The sequence below is a fragment of the Podarcis vaucheri genome (genome assembly GCF_965113315.1).
Source record: "Podarcis vaucheri genome assembly, chromosome: 3".
NCBI lineage: Eukaryota > Metazoa > Chordata > Lepidosauria > Squamata > Lacertidae > Podarcis > Podarcis vaucheri.
In genome coordinates this window covers 42,480,929-42,501,936 of record NC_138761.1, presented here as the reverse complement: position 1 = coordinate 42,501,936, position 21,008 = coordinate 42,480,929, and the positions used below count along the sequence as shown (strand labels likewise).

General features: G+C 40.1%; 1 protein-coding gene across 1 annotated transcript in view; it reads right to left on the bottom strand.

The window, feature by feature from the left end:
• HEATR5B (HEAT repeat containing 5B) overlaps positions 1–20,995 on the bottom strand; it is a 46,550-nt gene extending 25,555 nt beyond the window's left edge. The window contains exons 1-19 of the mRNA XM_082218095.1: positions 20,854–20,995; positions 17,570–17,736; positions 16,856–17,067; positions 15,064–15,172; positions 14,400–14,549; positions 13,485–13,656; positions 12,833–12,990; positions 10,979–11,228; positions 9,615–9,770; positions 8,801–9,051; positions 7,764–7,875; positions 6,780–6,932; positions 6,112–6,211; positions 5,395–5,504; positions 4,271–4,434; positions 3,277–3,452; positions 2,246–2,351; positions 1,515–1,705; positions 781–940 (exon numbers count right to left, since the gene is read on the bottom strand). Coding sequence (XP_082074221.1) covers positions 781–940; positions 1,515–1,705; positions 2,246–2,351; positions 3,277–3,452; positions 4,271–4,434; positions 5,395–5,504; positions 6,112–6,211; positions 6,780–6,932; positions 7,764–7,875; positions 8,801–9,051; positions 9,615–9,770; positions 10,979–11,228; positions 12,833–12,990; positions 13,485–13,656; positions 14,400–14,549; positions 15,064–15,172; positions 16,856–17,067; positions 17,570–17,695 — 2,856 coding nt within the window. The 5' untranslated portion in view covers positions 17,696–17,736; positions 20,854–20,995. The remainder of the gene's footprint in view (positions 1–780; positions 941–1,514; positions 1,706–2,245; positions 2,352–3,276; positions 3,453–4,270; positions 4,435–5,394; positions 5,505–6,111; positions 6,212–6,779; positions 6,933–7,763; positions 7,876–8,800; positions 9,052–9,614; positions 9,771–10,978; positions 11,229–12,832; positions 12,991–13,484; positions 13,657–14,399; positions 14,550–15,063; positions 15,173–16,855; positions 17,068–17,569; positions 17,737–20,853) is intronic.
• Positions 20,996–21,008: the final 13 nt, after the last annotated feature.

Below are 21,008 nucleotides of genomic sequence, written 5' to 3'. Positions count from 1 at the left end.
GATAATGGGGAGTTTCATCCACAGCAACAGTATTTAAATTTATCTATTAACAAGCTGTTAGTATTTATTTATTTTTTAGCATTCTGCTTTTACTCTGTGTGTTATAATTTTCAGGCTCCCCCATTCTGAAATAAGCATGTGTGACTTCTAAGTATGCCCACTTAAAGAAAGATTTGAGAATTCCACGGTAGGGAAATGAAATAGAATGCTATCAGTTAATTCAGTTGGAACAGAGAGTGGATGAGACAAGATTTAGGAGACTGAATCCAAGCAGGTTTGACTGGCGGGGGAAGCAAGCTATAAGGGGATTATTAAGGGTGAAAAGCACTTTGTCCAGTTACTTGTCCAGTCTCCCAATTCAGGCATTTAGAAGAGCATTCTATCTCACAGGATTGTTTAGAACATATGAAAGGGAGGGGCACACAATGATCATATATGTTACCTAGAGCTCATTAGAGAAACAGTTGAACAGTTGAACAGCGCCTTACACTTAAAGTATGGCTGGGTTGTGCGTAGTACCTGCTTAGAGTAGCGCTTATAGAGAAACATTTTCAGATTGTTTACCAAATAGGTAGCATGGCTATTTATAACTGAAAAATGGTTGAAGCAACAAAACATGGGTGCTTATGCTTAAACCTTTGTTTAAAAAAAGTTTGCAGAATTTTCTGCCTGATTCTTTTGCCATTCATAACATTGTTAAAAACATCTGCATACAGAATGAAGCATTAAAAAGTGTATAATCCTTATTATACTGTGCTGAATATTATACATCTGCTTTACCTGGACTTCAGGGGACGTTCCATCTTGTGCCAGTGCTAACAGAATGCTGACACTGGTTTTCAAGTGCTGCCCAGAACCTATTCCTCCAACGTAGCGGTGGAGACAGCCAAGAGCCAAGGAATGCCCTGTTCTTGCCACGACGTCTCTAGCAGATTTCAGCCTACCAAGATTTTGGTAAAATTTAATTTTTGTTAAATCTAAAAGCTAATACCATTTTTGTTGACGTCAAATAAATACAAACAATCCAATACAGTAAGTCCACAACTTACGTAAGGGTTACCTTCCAGAGATTGTGCCTAGTCAAAACCCACTGGGTTCAATGGTAGGTGGGATTGCCAAAGTCATTCTTCCTGGAACCCCACCCCTTTTCTTCCCCCCCTTTTTTTGCCACATCTATAAAGCTGAATGTGCACAAGTTAAATGTGAACTGTATTATTTTTCAAGATCACATAAAGAGAAAACATTTCAAATGACCAAGGTAAGCAAAAGCAACCAGCGCCTTACACTTAAATGCTTACAGCCATGTTACTTCCTTCTTAAGGTATTAAGAACCAAAATTAGAAATTATATGCACTTTTTAAGCTGTGCGCATTTTCATATTTGCATGCATAGCAAAACAAACTATATTCTACAAAAACTATATTCAATATAAAACTATACTCCCCTGTCACACAGGGGAATGAGATGTAGCAAACAAAGTTCTCCTTTTGCTTCAAGCAAAATGTTCAACGTACTTGTCAAAGCTGTACTGAGCCATTCTGGCAATGAAAGTTGCTTCTCCCACCACCTGTGCCATTCTGCCAAGAGCTTCTCCTGCAGCACATCTCAGAATGGGGTTAGGGTTGTCAAGGGCCCCCATAACTAGTGTCAAGGCAGACTTGCGAACTTCTTCTGGCCCTAAAGTACTTTTATTCTCAGCTAAGCCCTTTAACAGAAGACAACATATAAAGATTTACAGATACACACCATATAATACCCATATTCACAACTACTGTTTCTGCAAATGACTTTCCCACATTTCCAGTCAGGGAAAGGTTTAAGCTTTCACACATTTTGGCAGATGTCACATAACCAGAAGCATAAAGGTGCTCTTCCACTCAAAGTGGGGCTTTTTTGACTTGGTAAAAAGGGCACAACACCTTCAAATGGTAGCATAGGTGATGCATCATATTTTGCATGCTATGACACAGCTTCTGACACATCATTGTGCAAAGTCTTCCACTAAGGCTCATATAACAAGTTTATGGAACAGTGTTAATGGACTCCATTTTTAAGTTATCTCAGCACCTCTGATCCTTTGATATGAGGGCACTGATATTAGAGCAATAATAGTGATCAGAAATGAATTTGTATGCATACATTAACATTCTATGCCTCACAACTGCAGCCTTGTTATAATTACAGTAGGATAGGAAATATAGTACACAGCAAAAAGACAGCATTATACCTCTTAAAGCAGGTTTACCTTTAATGCACTAAGAACAGCAGTAAAAATATTAAGCTGCACAGCTTGCTGACGAACACCTTTTGCCTGCTTGACACATTCTGCAAAATGATCCAACATCTGTAGCCTGTAAATACATATATTATGAGAAAGATATTCCTTGACGTGATAGAAAAAGAGCTATAAAACCCACAGGCTTTAAAGGTGATGACTGTAAGGTGCCTCTGTGTGGCCAATGACTATGCCACAATGTGATATAATGTACTTCAAATTATGTTACTGTGCTTTCAAGTGAAATTTGCTCTTGGACTATTTGTTCATCTAACAGTGCCATCAAATGAATTCACCAGGCAAGCTGCTGATAGCGTTGCTGCTGCTGCTACAATACAGAAGCTCCAAAACTAGGCTTGGCAATAACTGTCCCCACTTACATAATGTGACTTTCCTTCCTCTTTTAACATCACCTCAACCCTCTGGAGAAGATTTTGGAGGGTGTGGCATTGCAGGGGAGAGGAAAGAAGGGAGGAGGGAAAACATTATGTTGCGTGAACACAACAGTAAGTGTTGAATAAACACTTTATAAAGCAGATTATAAATCAAAAAGATAACACAAACTTTTAAAAAGGTGGAAAAATTTCTTAATAGCTAACTTTTAAATAGGATTTAAGCCTTGATACTGTTTAATTAAATAGCACTATAATGACATATTCACAGATTTTGCTGGGGGGCCTACACCTAGGTTCAGGGGCCCTAATCTGCCCCCTTGGCCCTGGGATCTTACTAATTTTGGTAGCAGCAGCAAAAAGAACAAAAATTAAAGTAGACAGTGCTACATTGAGCAAAGTCCAGAGCCCTGATCTGAATACTGGTACAAGAGTCAGCCTTTTCTCAGTCATTTGATTGGTCATTTGATGAGCAGAGGAGGAGGCAATAATGACACTCCTCAGCTAATTTGCATGGTGTATGCATGTGTGTGTGGCTTGCAAGTTCAAGAGGGTTGTCACTGTGGCTCTAAGGCCAACAAAGGTTAGCCACCCTGGTTATAAACAGACCTGTGCTTGTAGGAAACATGAGGGAAAACCACTCCAAAGAGAGCAACTGAGGCATCTATGACTGACACTCCCAAAGGAAGAGGACCAGGAACAGCTTCACCAGCAGGGATGCGCAAGTAAATGGAAGATGGATCATGTTCTAGAGCACCACTTCCAGAGGCACTGTTTGGCTGGAGCTGCAAAGCATCAGAACACTTGAAATATGATAAACATGTAACATTTATCGCTTTGTATTATACATTTTCTGAAGATTTTTGTTTCGAAATTATTCTTGTTCAAAGGAACCTATATACTTCTGCAGTGTCTCCATTATTTTCAAGTACAAAAAAGGAGATTCAACTCTAAGGCATGGATCCTAGCTTTTAGCACTGTGATGCTTGTTTTCAAGGAATGGGTTCTTCCATGAGTGTATTAATGGAAAGAGCTTCAGTTCATCAAACTAAATACATCCATGGAAGGTTTAAGCCAGTATGTATAATTCAAGTAAAATTGCTTTGCTTGTGCCCAGTCACGTGGTTACCAGTACTGCACAGAACACATGATAAGGGCAATTACAGATCAAGCGTTTCATTTGGAAAGTATGAGAAGGAAACACACACCATGACTATACTATTAGATGTCCTACTGTAATACTTTGAGCAGCAACAGCAGCAGGGTCCATTGCCTTTTTTCTTTTTCAAAAACATGCTTATTATGTGACTTTATTCTTTTCTAACTCTATGGCATCTTCGCCTGCTCTGCTATAGAGTTCAAGTTTAGGGTTGACTCTGTTCTGGCATCTCTCACAAACTCTACAAGACACAACATTTTTCATAACTCTAAGGAAAATCAAATTATAATTGAGTCTAACTTAAACCTCTATATTTAGAAATCAGTAGAAGTATTACAAATATGTGCTAGGCACTGTAAAAATAACAACAGTGGATTTGCTCAAGAGCCTTGAAAAATGGCAGAAAACTAGACGTTTGGGGAATGCTTTTTAAGGATTTGCTACCTGATCTTCAATTGATTTATGGTCTGTTTCCTGCAGCCAGGAGCCAAGAAGAACACTGTCATCATAATGGCAAAGTGATCTAAGCAGAGATGTAGTAGTATTAGCAGAGTTGTCTGTCAAAGTAAATTCTGCCACCAGCTCCCGAAGAAGTGCATTAAATGACCCTGAAGGAAAATAATTGGAAGGGGACAATGTCAAAATATAAGACATTTTACATCCTGTGAATCAACAGGCATTATATGAAACAGAAATAGTTCCCAAAGAAGGATGGTGCAGTACAGGAAAATCAGTACTAATATTATTCTTGGGAAGATATAGCCCTTGAGAAGCCCACATTCACCCGTTTGCACTTATTCTAGTGTCCACTGGCAAAGAGAACTCTACTGCTTTACTATAGTACTACCAGAGAGGCCCTCAAAGAGCACAGTGCCAAGAAACTAAGATCTAGTGGGAAACCAGCCAAATACCAGAAAGAAAAGTAAAAGCTTTTCCAGGTAGTTTATTTCTCCAGCTGAACCTCACTGAGACAGGGGTTGAAGAAATCAAAGGTACTATCCAGCGATCATCCTCCAAGCTGGAGTTCAGTCAACAGAAGAGTAGAGGAGTTGGATAGTTATAATGGAATGGTCTCGGGGGTGGAGTGCACATTTTTATTTCTATTTATTTATTTCTATTTTATTATGATGCTGTTGTTGTTTTGTGTGTGTGTGTGTGTATAGAGTAGAGGGGTTTGGAGAACATTTGAAGTTTCAGATATTAACTAGACACCCAGCACTCCAAGGCCAGGGAAACTATTGCTGCTTGATATCATTAACAATTCTACATTGTATTTGTGAGTTACCCAGGACCATTGCTTAGAGGCATAGCTGGTATATGTATTACTGAATATTATTGCATAGAGTTATTTCTAATCTTTGTACAGGTGTACAGATGTGTATATGTGAGCACTGTGATTCTGCTAGATGCCCTCTAGAAAAATACATTATTTGTTCATAGAAATGCTACCAATCTTGTGACTATTTTCAATTTTGTGACTACTTTAAAGTTTTTAAAAGCCTACATAAGAATATAAGGGATGTGGACCCAAGCATTAAGAGCAATAAGCAACAATTCAGTGCAATTACCTTCATATGTTTTTGGTGGTAACAAAGCCAAGATGTCATAAAGTCTTAATCGGACCATTGCTGCACTAGCCTTCAGATGAGCTCCATGGGCTTTTATTACAGAGGGAATGCTATTGTGTTAAAAAGAATTCCAGATTAATTACTAGTAAAAATCATCACATGGTAACCTGTTGATGCAATGGGTTGTATTCAACATAACACTAAGACTCAGGTTCCATCAGTGGAAGGATTTCCCCTTGCACAACAGAACTCCCCTGCCCCCAGCAAAATCTGTTCTGGAGGTTCCTCCAACCATCTAGAACAGATTTGAGGACAGCATAGGGAGCATATTGGGGGGGGGGGAGAGAAGTGGAGGGAAGTCCCATTGTGCTAGTGGTAACCTTTCTGGTAGGATGCACTAGGTTGAAGTCTAATTTTCAATACTGTTATACGCAAGGTCTGTCCCTGAGTTGCTATGTGATATGCACACAATTTCATTTTATGCAGAATAAATTATTTTTGAAAGTATTTTTAAAGAAGATTTGTGCCTTCCATAAAACAAGAAATAATATTTAGTTTAAAAATGGAAATGTTAAATATCAAAAAAGTAAGACAGGACATAAAATTAACTTTAAGAAGTTAGTGTCGATTGTTTCTTCATTTTGAAGTTAAAATGAGAATTTCTCTGACTTTTTCTGGTTATGCAGACTACTTCACCGTTGTGGAAACTATACTTACTGAGACATCATTGTCATAGCACATTCTATAGGAGTCATCAGTTTTCGAATAACATCCTCTGTTAGAAGTTCGGGACAGTGAGCAACAAAACTTCTCATAGCTAATAATGAAAAATGCATTGGTCACATTTTAAACTATGTAAGCAAAGAAGGAAATGTTAACTCTCAAAAAGAAACTGCAGTTCACCTGCTGGCAGAAATGCCAATGCTTTCCCTAATCAGCAGAGACATTCAAGAAGCCAGGTTAACCACAGTGCCCCACCCATGCTATCCACTATTGCTACCGTATATATTATTTCAGCCAAGCTTGCATTGCTATAAGAAGGGCAGGTGGAATCAAATACTTCCCCACTTGTCTCCCTCATCAGGCATCTTTTCCTTGGGAGTCACATGTACCACTACGAGTGAACCTTTTTTTTTTTAACTTTCTCAGCCTTCTGAATAAGCCAAACTCTTACATTACCTTTATACACTATTTACTTGCAACATTTATATCTCAGCATTCCTCCAAGGATCTCAGGCCATTTTACAAAGCCATGTGAGACTTGAAGTGGAACTTGTTCAAAGCCATTTAGCATTCAGATTTGAACATGAAACTTTTCACAATGTTCCAGGTAAAACGGATTGGAATAATTCAGGAACTGTTAGCTGTATCTTTGAGATTCTTACCACAGAGAGCTCCTGCACGTCCTTCCAGTGTTACTTGCCATGTGAAGGAATCTCCACGAGCTTTCTCTGCTTCCAACTCCTTTAGAGATCGGGGAAATACATTTCGCCACAGCAGTAACATTTTGGGAAGATGGTAACGAACAGCAGACGGACCTAAGGGTAGGAAGGCAAATTACTGTAGATTTAAACAATTCTCAACAAACAAACAAAAAATAACCAAATGACACTAAAAATACTCCAATGCCATTATTGTGTGCCATTCTTTTCTTTTCTTTTTAAGTAACATTTTGTATTCCACTTTGGCCATTTTTACATGGAAAGGTAGCCAGTAATCAATGTAACCAATGCAAGTGATGTAAGATTATAGGAATATTTGTATTTTTACACACTACATATTAGCCTTTAGCATTAAAAGTTTAATCAAATAAAGCTAATTTAAAGAATATTGGGCTGCCAAGTACTCTTCAAAAAGTAGTAACTGCTATCAACTGATAAAATACTGTTATTTTTCTTCATGCTGCTCTCAATTCTTTATTAAAGTCCAATTTGTATTTAAATGGGATTACCTTAAGACACATTTTTTACCACAATGCTTCTAACCCAGATCAAACAAAGAAAACAAGACGAAAGAAAAAGAAAATGTATTTTTTCCATACCATCTGCTACTTATAGCTATGTTTAAAAGACCGGGAAACAAAAGATAGAGAAATATAATCACTTACTGTAATTTCTATTTTCCTTGAAAGTTATATTTTAACAGACTCTTTTAGATTTGTTTTCTTGGAGCCTCTCATCACATATTAAAGCGCCAGTCAAACATGCCTCTCCCCAATTACAAATATGAAGTTCTGAAGAGCTTGGTTTATTCTGCTGACTATAACAACTTTAAGGAATTTTTACTGTCAAGACTAATCCAATAAACTTATTAAGAATACCAGGACTGTCCTACACCACAGTGATAAAGCCAGCCACTGTTTTACATACCTAAAGTCATCAGAGCACCAAGCAAAAGCCATCCAGCCTGGGTTCGTTGCAAAGACAATCTGCTATTTTGTGCAGCAGATCGTAAGAGATCCTCTGCAATGCTAACAACCATCTGAAAACAAAAGGAGATTGTTACCAATTATGTGCCCATTCCTAATCACACATTACGTGCTAACACAAAAGTTTGCATTTCTAACCATGGAGGCCCAAAACTTTCAGATCTTTAAACCTGAATGTCACAAGAAGTTGCACAGTATCCTCAATTATTTAATTATTTAAGGAATTAGCAATAACACTTCCAATTTGGGTTCAAAATAACACACGTTATGCCAAAATGGCATAAAGAGTAAAATGGCTGTGTGACTTTACTCAACAAAAACTAAATATTTACAGAAGAGTGAAGAAAACTAAAAACCTGTGTATATATAGGGTACCCAAACCAACTTTATTTTAAAGATGCAAGGAAATGAGGAATCCTAGTATTACTAAATAAGGAATGGGAAATGGTAGTAGGGATCTGGCAGCTGAAACAGTGGCCTAGATTAACCAGGGGAATGTTTGGATGCAAATGAACTCTTTGGGTCAAATGAAAGCAGAAGGATAGTGAAATTTAGGAAACAGATTTAAGAGAAAGAGTAATGTAAGGAGTGACACACTAATTATTTTCTTCTCTCATTGACACAAGAGAGGTCAGAGTTTAGGGACTCACAGCACAGGGCCCCCCAAAGAGAGGAGCAGATGATGATGTTGACAGTGACAAACAGAGCTTACATTAGCACCTGGGTTGGCATGGATATGCCCTGGCCCGCAGGTGATTATACTGGTTACTGTAGCATCTTTTCTTCTTCTGTTTAAATGCATTTTATAGTCAGGAGGTAGCCAGCCAGACCCTTTCCAACAACAAACTGGTGTTTATTAACAAGTAAATGTGTTTAGCGTTAGGGAAGCAGAAGCTAAGTCCATTTTATTTCTGTAGCCATTATGCTGTTAAGATTTGAACTTAATATGCAAAGCCACATATGTTCATAGTATCTCACCTTTCCTTTTGCATGGGGAATGCCCAAAGGACACTGATGAACTCCACCTAGCAAAGCAGCCATTGCAAAACTGTAACCACTAACAGCTTCTGGTGAGGTCTTCAAATTGTTGAGCCTTTCGGCACACCGGTCCAAGAAAGGAGTCACTTGGAAAGGCAAGGCCACAGCTACACAACGCAGGCACCATGCAGCAGCAAGTCGGGCAGCCATACTTGGATGAAGAAGAACTGAAGTAACAGTCTCAAGCAATCCTGAAATCAACACACACAACAGTGAATCTTAAAGGGAAATCAATAATGGATTCCTATACTAGGATATACTCTATACCATTCAGTCCCCTTTCACTCCATTTAATAGTAAGTCAAGCTGTCTAAATATTACTCAACAGAATGAGATTTCAAATTAGTTTACTTATGCTTTTAAATTTCCATTTTATTTCTCATTTCAATAAACACACAATGAGGCATTCACCAGAACTCTCCAGACTCTAGGTTCTTATGAGGAAACTATATTGATAACTACTTGGTGAAATTTTGTAACTACTCAACAACTGTATACACAAATACATTTATATTAGGCAATTTGTTTAGCTGTTATGGGCGCAGGCTAAAGAATCTCAGAATTGCTTACATTCTGCTGAAACCAGAAGCAGTAAATGCCCTTGCATTTTTCTAGATTAGATCACATGTCTTGCTGGGTTTGTTTTTCATGCCAGAATCAAGTGGTAATCAAGTAAGCTGGCAGATAGAACTGGATAGTGAACAGTATAATTCTATACAGGCAACTGTATATTAAATTAGTCTTTACAACTTACCTATGGAAGGCTCTTGTATGAGAGGTGATGCAGTGGCACTTAGGCTCTGAACTAGGCTCCCAAGCTCCTGAAGGGCACAAACCATCACATGCTGACTTGCAGCAACTTCAGCTGCTCCTGATTTGTTTTCAATATTAGCATCATTCACAACTGATTCTGGCAAAGCAGTGGGAGAAGAGAGAGTGTCATCCAGCATTCTTGTAAATTTGAGGTGTATTCAGAAGAGTATCAGTATAAAGAACTATAGAAATGCGAGAGTTGCTTGTACACAGTAGCTAAAAAACTAAGCTGCATGTGTTTGAGACGCCACAGAATTTAAGAGTCAACTCTTACAGAACAGAGATTGGTTTAGCATACATTCAGATGACTTGCTGGCAACCTACATTAAAAGCTGCCTTTCAATCACAAGTATTTTATATTTCATCACAAGAGAGCTACTTTTTGGATAATCACTAAAGGAATGAGAAAATATTATCAAGAAATATGCCATTATTTGTATTTTTTCACTATGGAAACTTAGCTTATGAAAAATGTCTAATAGCGATGAGTCTGAAAACTGAAGGGAGAGAACCAAAGCATTAAATTCTCTTAATGATTACTGATTTTCCAAGTTCTGACTCCTACCTACTGCCAGTTTTAAAATATTTTTAAGAATTAGCTCTCTGATCTCAAGTACAAGTACAGTGGTACCTCGCAAGACGAATGCCTCGCAAGAAAAAAAACTCGCTAGACGAAAGGGTTTTTTGTTTTTTGAGCTGCTTCGCAAGACGATTTTCCCTATGGGCTTGCTTCGCAAGACGGAAACGTCTTGCAAGTTTGTTTCCTTTTTCTTAACACCGTTAATACAGTTGCGAGTTGACTTCAAGGAGCAACTCATAGAACGCGGTGTGGTAGCCTTTTTTGAGGTTTTTAAAGACTTTGATGATTTTTGAAGCTTTTCCAAAACTTTCCCGACACCGTGCTTCACAAGATGAAAAAAATCGCAAGACGACAAAACTCGCGGAACAATTAATTTCGTCTTGCGAGGCACCACTGTAGCTTGATGCCTATACAGTATGCCACATATGCATGCTTTCGGGGGGTGGGGGGGAGCCTGTCCTAAACATTCTTCATATTCTGAGTAAACATACTTTAGCATTTCATTGCTGTGGTATTTGAAAGATATATTCAGTCAGCACAGCTAGATATTTTAGAGCATATTTACGGATTATTACATACTGTGCCTGCACTTCAGTGTTATGAGGGCACATAATATTGTTTGATTATCTGTCATAGACCTTTTTTTCACAGCTTTAAAGATTCCTTCATACTTATGGGACAGGAATATATTATGTTGATTTGGACCTTAACCTTAACATTCTTACCTACTGCCTTCATCTGTTTACCAATTGCCTGGCATATATCTTTGGCAGCTGCAATCTGTGCCTTCTCCCCCAATAAACTTCCTACAGTGGCTCGGAGGATGAAGGAGACACATCTTCGAGAGTACACCGCTTCTACATGAGTCTGCGTTGCCCGAGGATGAGAAACCAGATCTAGAACATGTGACAAGAATGTAGCAAAATTGCGCTCCAGCCACTGACCTCCTAATGTTGTGACAAAGACAACATAAGCCTGCAAATTCAAAATACAAATATTACAACCACAGAAAAGAAGGATTTGTTCACATTTCCATAATGGAGGGGAGGGGCATACAAAGGGACTCTAAAGAGAAGACTTAAATGACCCCGGTTTTATAAGATTTTGAGGCAAAACAACCATATTTTAGGGATGGATTCACATGTATGATGTCTTCTATCTAATGCTACCACAAGTAGAAGGAATACTTTTGGAAGCGCTGTCCTCACTACCATTATGATTCACTGCTTATATTTATCCATGATGAACAAAACAAAAAGAAATGGATATTTTCCCCTTTTCTGACCCTGGAGAACCCCTTCTCCCACCACAATATAACAATATTTTCAGGAATTGCCGGTCAGACAAGTGCAGTAAGCACCAACTCTGTCTAATAGCAGCCCTTCAGAGTCTCAGAGGTCTTTCACATCACCTTCTATCTTTTAGCACAGCAGACTAAGGCCTCTGTAGAGGTGTGAAGGAGGGAGGCATCCTTTGCAAGCCCAAAAGAGCACTACAAGGCCCTTTGGTCCAGGCTGACTGGAGCGCTGCACAGAGGTGCTGTTTTTGAGGCTGGGGATACATCAATTGGTTATACAGGTCTAGGGTCGTCTTAAGCATATTCGGCACCGTGGTGTAAAGATCCCTCTGCCCCCCCATTTCCCAGAGTTAGTTACCTTTTTTAAGGGGGGACCCCAAAGTTGTTGACCTTTTTTAGGAAAGGCTGCTCCCGCCCTCGCGCTGCTGCCCCATACTACTCGCACGCAGCTGGGCATCAGCTCCCGCAGCAGGATCATGGTGTGGGGCTGGGCAGCCGAGTGCGATGGGGGCGGCATGGGAGGCAGGCGGGGGTCTTGTCTGGACAGGGACAGGCGAAGCGAGCTGGGCCGTCTGCGTTGCCGCAGCAGCGTGACTGGGAGGGGATCGGACAGGGGAAGGAAACGCGGTTCGTGCGAAGGAGTGCAGAGGTGGTGGGGGCAGTGGGAGGAGGCAGGCTCCGTGCAAGGTGGTGAAGCAGGGGAAGGAGGGAGGGGCACTGGGGGCAGCCATTGCAGCGTGTAGCCTCAAGCGCGGGGATCTTTCGAGGTAGAGTGGATGGGGGAGCAGTGGTAGAGTCACGTTTATTATGCACAGAGCTTGGGATGCAAGCACACACCACGCAGCTGAGGAGGTGGTATGTTGCGGAGCCAGCAGAGAGAGCTCTGGCTGCGGGAAAGCATCCGGAGCCTTCCCGCCTCCAACGGGCACTGGAGGCACGCAGGCACCAAGCCCCCACTCCGCCTCGCTTACCTCCCCGCTCTCCCCTCCCCAGACTCTTCTCTGCCTGGTGCTCTCCACTGTTTGGTGCTGTGGCTTGCCACGCCACTATGCCCAATGGTAAAGACGTCCTTGTACAAGTGTCACTTATTTATTGATGTGCTAAATCTATTCGTCTGATTGACTTATATGGCATGAAAAAACTGCACATTTGTGACATGCTTAGTCAACAGATATGAATATGAAAATGATCACTTTCTATGGAACAATAGCTATTTGAGCACTTGCCTAGGCAGAGATAACAACACTGTGAAAATTATTGAAGAGTAAGAGAGCAAACACACCTGCGTAACTCCAACTCTCACTTCTCGATTGACAGATCCTCCTACTTTTAACATCTCGCCACCGCTCTTTAAGAATCCAGATCCTCCTCTTAGAAAACCAGTGGCCATGAGTTCCAAAACCTCTTCCAGTGTAGCCCGCTTCACATTCTGGCGCATCACTTCAAGAAAAAAAATAGTAATTTAATTTAATAGAATACTTTTAAATAATTGTTTGGACTCATATTACATCTGTGATTTTGACAAGTAGCCTGTCTTGTTACAGGAACAAAGGCAACAAAAACTTAGTAGAGTTTAATGATTATTAAATATATGTAAAAGCCTTCAGACAATTACAGATGATTACATAACTCATTCACAAAGGGTTTCTATCTCAATGCTTTCCTTGTGTAGATTAATTGCTTTAACTTTGGCTAGCTGTAAAAATAGAGAAAACAACAATTCCCACAATACAGTTCTATAATAGAGTTGGAAGGGATCCTGAGGATCATCTAGTCCAACTCCCTGCAATTCAGGAATCTCAACTTACAGTCCACCATCCCATTTGAAACCATACCAGACCCTGCCTAGATTTGCAAATAGTACACAAATATATCCAGCTTATTGCTGTGAAATTATAGAATAATAATTGCATAGACAATTCAGTATTTAATACCTGCTGCTTGCTTTGGTATCAGTGCTGTAGCCATAACTGTTCCCAAAAGTTTTGATACTGCAACTCGTACACCATAATTTGAGTTTTCCAGAGCCTTAAAACAAAGTGTTGCTACATTTTCCAGTTCTGCTGTCCACATAAATACAGCCTCATTTTGTAGTTCCAGTAGGCACTGGGGGCAGGAGGAAGAACATGCCAATAATTGTTTAATATTTCTAAAATGCTTACCCATCCACTCTGGGAATAGAGCCAGAACGATCGTCACTGTCATTTATCCCACTTATGAGATATGATTGGCATAATGACTTTTAAAAATCCGGAAAAGTTACACTGAAATCTATCTTTACATTGGTGCTCATACAAAAACATTATTATGAGATATGGGATTGGAGAGTAATACTGAATCACAGGATACAAGAATCCAATTCCTGTCTACAAACATTTCAGTAGCATTTAATTTTCAGATGTATTGCGGGGGAGGGGGAAGGGGGCTGCCTCCTACCTCTCAGTTTAAAATCTGCCCCTGCCAAAAAAATCTCTGCTCCAGAAAAAATAGAGAAACAGACCACTTCTCTCTTTCTCCCTGCGCAAAATGTTGGTTTCAGTGCTTTGAAGGGAGAAGAAAGCTACATTGTCACATTCTTTCCTCAGTAAGAGGAAAAAGTCCTTCCTGCTACAATTTAGAATCCCATTACAAAGATTAATGCCAAGTATTAAAAAAATTCAGATGGGAACTGCTCTGTGGCAGCCCAAATGCTTATTCTGGATAAGCTAGCCACCAAACCCACATCCCAACTACACTGTGTGACATATGAAATAATGTCAAAATACAGCACCCCAAGGAAAGACCAACAGAAAATTTAGTGAACAAACAAACCCTGCATGTTTATAAATTGTAAAATAATACAAACCTACCTTTGCTACTGCACATCGCACAGCCATAGCTCTGTCTGTCAGGAGAGATCTTGCATTCTTATAAATATCACGGTGGCAAGAAGCTGCAGCACCACCCAGCCCACTTAGGACTTTCTGCAAACTCATTAATATTTCACTCCGGCCCTGTGACTACAAATTGCATTGGGATTTGAAAGGGAGAAAGAGAGAATGAAGCAGAAATAAGAAACAACTTGTTCTGTGTCTTCATAATGTAACTACGAGAATTATCTAAAAAGTGAAGGGCAAAGGGAGATGGCTCATAATTCATATATGAAAGAGAGAGATACCACACAACTGGTGTCATGACGCATTTCTGAGGTATTTTTAAGGTAATTTGGCAAAAAAATGACACCACCGACAATGGGTTGCCATACGTCGAGGTTTCCCCAGACATTTTTGTGAATTTTCGCCCAGACACTGCTTCAAACTGCAGTATTCCAGGTATATCCTGAAAATTACAGGCGTATGGCCATCCTAATTAAACAAAGAGTATATAAATAAAAGACAGCAGAATAGCCTTAAATAAAATTTCCTAAGCCTTAATTGATGGTTTTAGTGTGTTACAAAATAGACTAACAAACTAAATATGGAAAAGAGCGAAAAATATGATTTTGTGTTTTTTTACAACACCACTTTCACTCACCTCAGCACTTTTCAGAGACTTTAAGAGATTGTTAACTGTTTCTGGAAAAGAACTACCCAGCATTCTCCCCATTTTTTCATAAAATGCTCCAACACATGCCACTGCAGTGCTACAAAAAGGCAAAATCATCATTTGTATTTTTTCACTAGGTAACATGCTAGTAAATAGAAGCATCAAATCAAAACTTAAACATCTTCAGGCAAGCGGGCAGTTTTATGTGGTATGTATACATTATAAGGAAATCAGAGACTACAAACTTATATTTTGGCCACAGATATAGTTTTAGAAATGAGAAGGTAAAAATTCACATGGATTAGCAATTAAGTGACAGGTAAAACGAATGCCAAGTTTCATTAAGTTTTTTCACTCTCATGCTCATTAGGATTTTTCTCACCCAAAGAATGACTCACATTTCTCACATATTTCAAAATAAAGATAGCATGTTCACCAACTGTAATTTGGAAAATTTTACGAGTTTTTTATGAGGATAGAATGCAGTCTTCTCAGACTTTGCATGTCTGATGCTAACAAAATAGTCTTGAAAGCATGGAATTTAATTCCAAATAGTTTGATAACCTATAGTTCCTAGAAGATGCTCCTGAGAATTCCCTAAGTGATTTTCACAATGACTGGTAAAATTGTGTCAAGTAATTGGTTGGCTTAGTTTCCTTCAAACTGCTTGGCAGTAATCACTTAGAAAAACTAAGTTCTCAATCCAGTCTGGATTGCTGCATGTGAAGGAATATAACTGTGCTCAATTAAGCTCTATTTTTGCTGTCCTCCTGCACAAAAGCCAAGTCAAGAACAACTTCTTGTGATAATCCAGCTAGAAAACATTTGCAATTCTTCTGTATGTTTAGGCATGTTTAGACTTAGAAATACAATAAGCAGGCTTCTTCACATGGAAGAAAGCCTCTCCATCAGAGGCTGCACCTAATAGATCCAGAAAGCGGCAGCACTCATCTGCATTTGCCTGCCTGTAAACCCCCAATAGGACTTACTTCTTAGTAAACATGCAAAACAATACACTATCAAGTCCTGCATGTTGCCAGCACAGTGATTTGACAAAACTAAACAGAGCTCTTTTAGAACTGGGCAATATATTCAGAGATTTACAGGCCCAGTGAATTTATTTATTTCCAAGTAGACATTTAAAGAATTGTTTCATCTTCCCTCCTTCTGCAATAATACAGTGGTACCTCCAGTTATGAACTGAATGCATTCCAGAGATCTGTTCTTAACACAAAACTGTTCTTAACATGAGGCACGACTTCCGCTCGCATCCTGGGGCAAAGGTTGCAACTAGGGGCATCTACTTCCAGGTTAGCGAACCGCGTTACTTGAAGCATTTGTAAGGGGGACAGTACGTAACCAGAGGTTCCACTGTAGTGTGGATGCTTAAAGACTAATGCTAATCCAACGAACACTTTCTTCCACTGATATCCTGCAGCATCTATATAATCCCGCTTTAAATATTACTGCCCATCATCTAGGATGCTGAACTAAAAGGTCTGATCTAGCAGGATCTTATGTTCTCAGTTACCCTCCCACCCTCAGCTGCATAATTCTTGTCACAACCAATATTGTGACAAAAAACAGTAGGAAATTGATTCCATTGTTACTTCAAGGCATCATTCATTTCTAAACAGGTATATTCCCCTGAGGATTCTGTAAGCATGAATCACAAAAATCATTCAAATCTGCTCAGCTACTTCTTCAGTGTTCTAAGAAATTAACAAATTAACCATCACTTGTAACAACATTATTGTCCTGTATGTGATCTGTTACTTACAGTTTGGTTGGTAAGTAGGCTGATGTATCATCTTTACTTTTGATAATTTCATTACACTTATCAAGTGTCTGAAATACAGTAAAAGTATCTCCAATGCTATACAGAGCAGCAAGGTTTTTAGCAAGCAATTTCCGGGTGGGTGGCCCAGGAGAGCTGCTGATAAGACCAGTTAGCTGTTCAACAAGTTTTTTTTGTTTTTCTTTTACATCCGTCTGTTAACAAAACAAATTAAAATTTTATTTGCTCTGATTTTCATAATTCAACATTCAAATGCTTAATTCTTTCTGATGATTGCTATTCAAGTATTTTTATTTCTGGGATATTTTTGCTAGTAGAGCTATAACCACCCGTCATGTGTCATTTTATTTTTCAATAAGATATCCTGACATTCGTGATATTTGGTGGTTTATTTAATGAAGCTGGTACTGGCCTAATCCACTGGCCCATGTGCCTAAATGCTTCTGGCATTTCTCTGAAACTACTGATATAAATTCACTTAAAACAAACTTGGAAAGGGAATTACAGCTCAAGACATAACATTCATCTCAAATTATGGGCAAATCAGATCTTTTAAAAATATGAATTAGTGAACTACATAATAATGTCATGGAGTTAGACTGCAATCCTTTACACTGATCTGGGAGCAAGCCCTATGAAACTCAATGAAAAAGGACTATATAAAAACCAAAGACTGGTGGGAGGGGACATGCATACCTTGTTAGCAGCTACTAGCACTTTGTCAAGAAACCGCAGCCATTCAAAGATAAAAACTGGTCGCTTAGCTTCTGTGATTTGAGCCAAAGCCTCTTCATTTAATAACAAACTGTGAGCAAGCTCCATGGCTGGCTAAAATCTGTTTTTGTTACAGGTGTACTTATTTCCTATTAGAAAACATAACATAGAACAATTATTATTATTATTATTATTATTATTATTATTATTATTATTATTATTATTATTTTCTTATTCCTAATAGCAGTTTACAAACAGCTCATTTACTTAATATTTGATTATATCCCAGATTGTCAAACACTTACATGAAGAATCTGCACTGATGTATTATTTCCTTAGTACCAGCAATGCACATTGCACTTTACAAACAACAAATTTGGCATGTCCTTCACCAAGGGACTTACAACAGAGGAAGTTGAGGGAAATTGTGACAGGGATAAAAAGGAAGAGAATGTGCTGCTATTTAATTACACATTATTCAGCTTAGTTACCATAGGGTACTGGGACTAGATGTTGTTCCAATGGGCTGCCAGAGAATATGCATTTTGAGGAGGAAATACAGAAGGTGGTCAGATGGAGGCGTTCTGGCAGGCAGTTCAAGGCACTGAGAGCAGCAAGTGAGAAAAGATGCACAGGGTCAGAGTGAATAATTTTGGCAGCAGAATGCTGCATGGATGAATGCAAGACAACAGAAGAGCCATGAAAAGAATGCAGTAGTCAACATAAGAGATGACCAAGGCATGGACCAGAATTTTTGGTCATATTTTTGTAACATTGTAAAAGAAGAAATGATTTGGCAATGAAAATGGAGGGCAAAGGATAGAGAAAACCAAGGCTTCAAGCCTGATCAGTAGAGCAAGGTGATGTTATTAACGATTAAGAATGAAGGAGGAAGGAGATGGCTTGGGAGGAACCAAGTTCGATTTTGAGTCCTACTGAGTTTGAAATAACAATGCAATACCTAGACAGAAATATCAAAGACACACTTAGAAATGCACTAGAACAGGCATAGGAAACCTCAGCCCTCCAGATGTTTTGGGACTACAATTCCCATCATCCCTGACCACTGGGCCTGTTAGCTAGGGATCATGGGAGTTGCAGGCCAAAAACATCTTGAGGGCCGAGGCTGCCTATGCCTGCACTAGAATGAAGAAAGTTCTTCTTAGGTAGAGGTGGGTGACATCAGTGCATAGTACTGAAAGCCATGATATGTGATAATGTTACTCAGGGAAACTGTATAGGGACAGAATTGCAGATGGCCAAATACAAGCACAGACATCTGAGAAACCACAATGAAGAAAGAAAACAAAGAGGGCTTCCCCCTCCAGAAACACCAAAATATCAACTAGACAGAAAGAGAGCCATCTGAAAACAAAATCAAGGAGATCTAGGACATAAAGCAAAGTGAAACAAGTAGGGGAAAGTGATCTACTGTACCTAGATATCAAAGAGGAAGAGAACTGAGCAGAGACTTTTGGATTTGGTGATGAGGAGGCAAAAGCACTGACATGCAGCTGGCAGACTAGATGGGGGCCAGCAACAGAGTTGGGGGGAAAAGATTAGCTCATGAAAGCAAGCAGGGGTTTGATGAAAAGGGGAGGGGGAGGGAATTGTACAGTAGTCAGACCTAGAAAAGGGATCAAGAGTTGGTTTGTTTTAATAAGGAAAACAGTGGTGCATTTGAATGTTGAAGAGAGGAAGAAAAAGATAGGATAACATAAAGAGTGATAATGACAGCAGAGATGGCAATTAGGAGGGCACAGGATCAACGGTAAACATGGGTTAACTAAAGATAATAGGGTAGTCAACTCATCAAGTGCAATGGAGGAAAAAATGTCAGAGAGTAGTAATTGTTGAGTAGTGCATTGCCAGGGTAGTAATAATGATTATGGAACCTCTTTTTGGCAGTCCTGTATTCATTTACCTTGGAATTAAGTCCTATTGAACTCGATGGGATTTACTTCTCAGTAGACATAGAACTGTACTGTAATTTGGAATTTCTGTCATTCAGAAGGGCCAGAAGTATTATCTCAAGGCTGTGGAAAGCACATTTACTGCCTGATTCACTTGCTCTGAGGTGTTATGCCAGGGAAGTCACACACAGATAGGAATATTAAGACTATGTTTTAAGAGTGCCAATTCTTGTAGGAGCTGCCACTTTATGAGATTCCTCTACAATCCTGTCCTCTGCTACTGCTATAAGTAAAATTTTATTCAGACAAAAGTGAAACCTGAATTTGTGATCTCAGATTCCCCTGCTGAATTTATTTAAAATATTCTCCACAGAAACTTCCAAGTCAAATAACAACCATAATAAAATCAAATATCAATTTACATACAGTATACAAAAGGATAGGAACAAAATAAAACATGGAAGTAAAAGAGAGGGGCAGGGAGAAAAACAGCAAGGCAATGAAGGCGGAATTAAACCATCAAGCATCAAAATTGTAGGAAGGAAATTGCCTGTCGCCGGGTGCCTGAAAGCTAGGAGGAGTAAGTACAGTACCAGTTAAATGTCTCCCGGGAAAGGATTCCACTGCCAGGAGTACTGCAGCTGAAAAGGCTCTATTGCTCATCGCTTCCCACCTCAATAAGGACAGGGTGAGAGATGAATGGGACATAATAATAAACTGAGAACTGCACCATTGGAATCAGCGACAGAGAGCCCAGAATATCTGCAGCTGCCTGCTGCGTGCAAGAGCGAGCAGCAACCCCATGCTTGCTGCTGCATAAATGGTGTGAAACTGCTGTAGCTGCTGGGGATGCCCCCAAGCGCTTTAAAGCCCCGCTCAGTTTCGGAGGGAGCTCCATCAGCTCGTGTGCTTCGCTTTGCATGCAGAAGGTGCGACTTCCCAACCCCCCCCCCCCCCAGTAGTAAGAGATCCCCGAGGGGCCATTGCCAGTCAGAGGAAACGGCAGTTTCGGATATCCAGCCCCAAGGCCTGCCACCAGGCTGGTGTCAAGGGCAGCCCCAGCGATAAGGAAACCCGCCGCCACTCAAAACTCCTGCCCGCCCCTCTCGAAAGCGCCTGCCTGCCCTAAAGGCCGAAGCACCCCGCCGCGAAAGCAGCGCACCACCTTAACTTGACCCCGCTGCCCACCCGTAGGAGCCGCCGTTGTTCGTTCCCTCCTCCCTCCTCCTCACAGGGACCCAGTTAAAGTGCCCCCCCCCACGCCACCCAACCGCCATCCCTTAATATTGACCCAGCGGCTCTTCTCCCCCCCTCTGCCCCCCCGCAAGTAAGTCCTTCGTCTCCCAGACCCACCTCTTCCGACAGTTCGCGGTACCGCAGACCACTGCGACGTTTGACAGAAAGGGGCAAACACCTGACGTCGCCATGGCGCACCGCTCAGTAACCGAATCCCTCTCTCCCCACCAGCTGAGGAAGCGCCGGCTGCCGCGCAAGCGCATTCCATACCC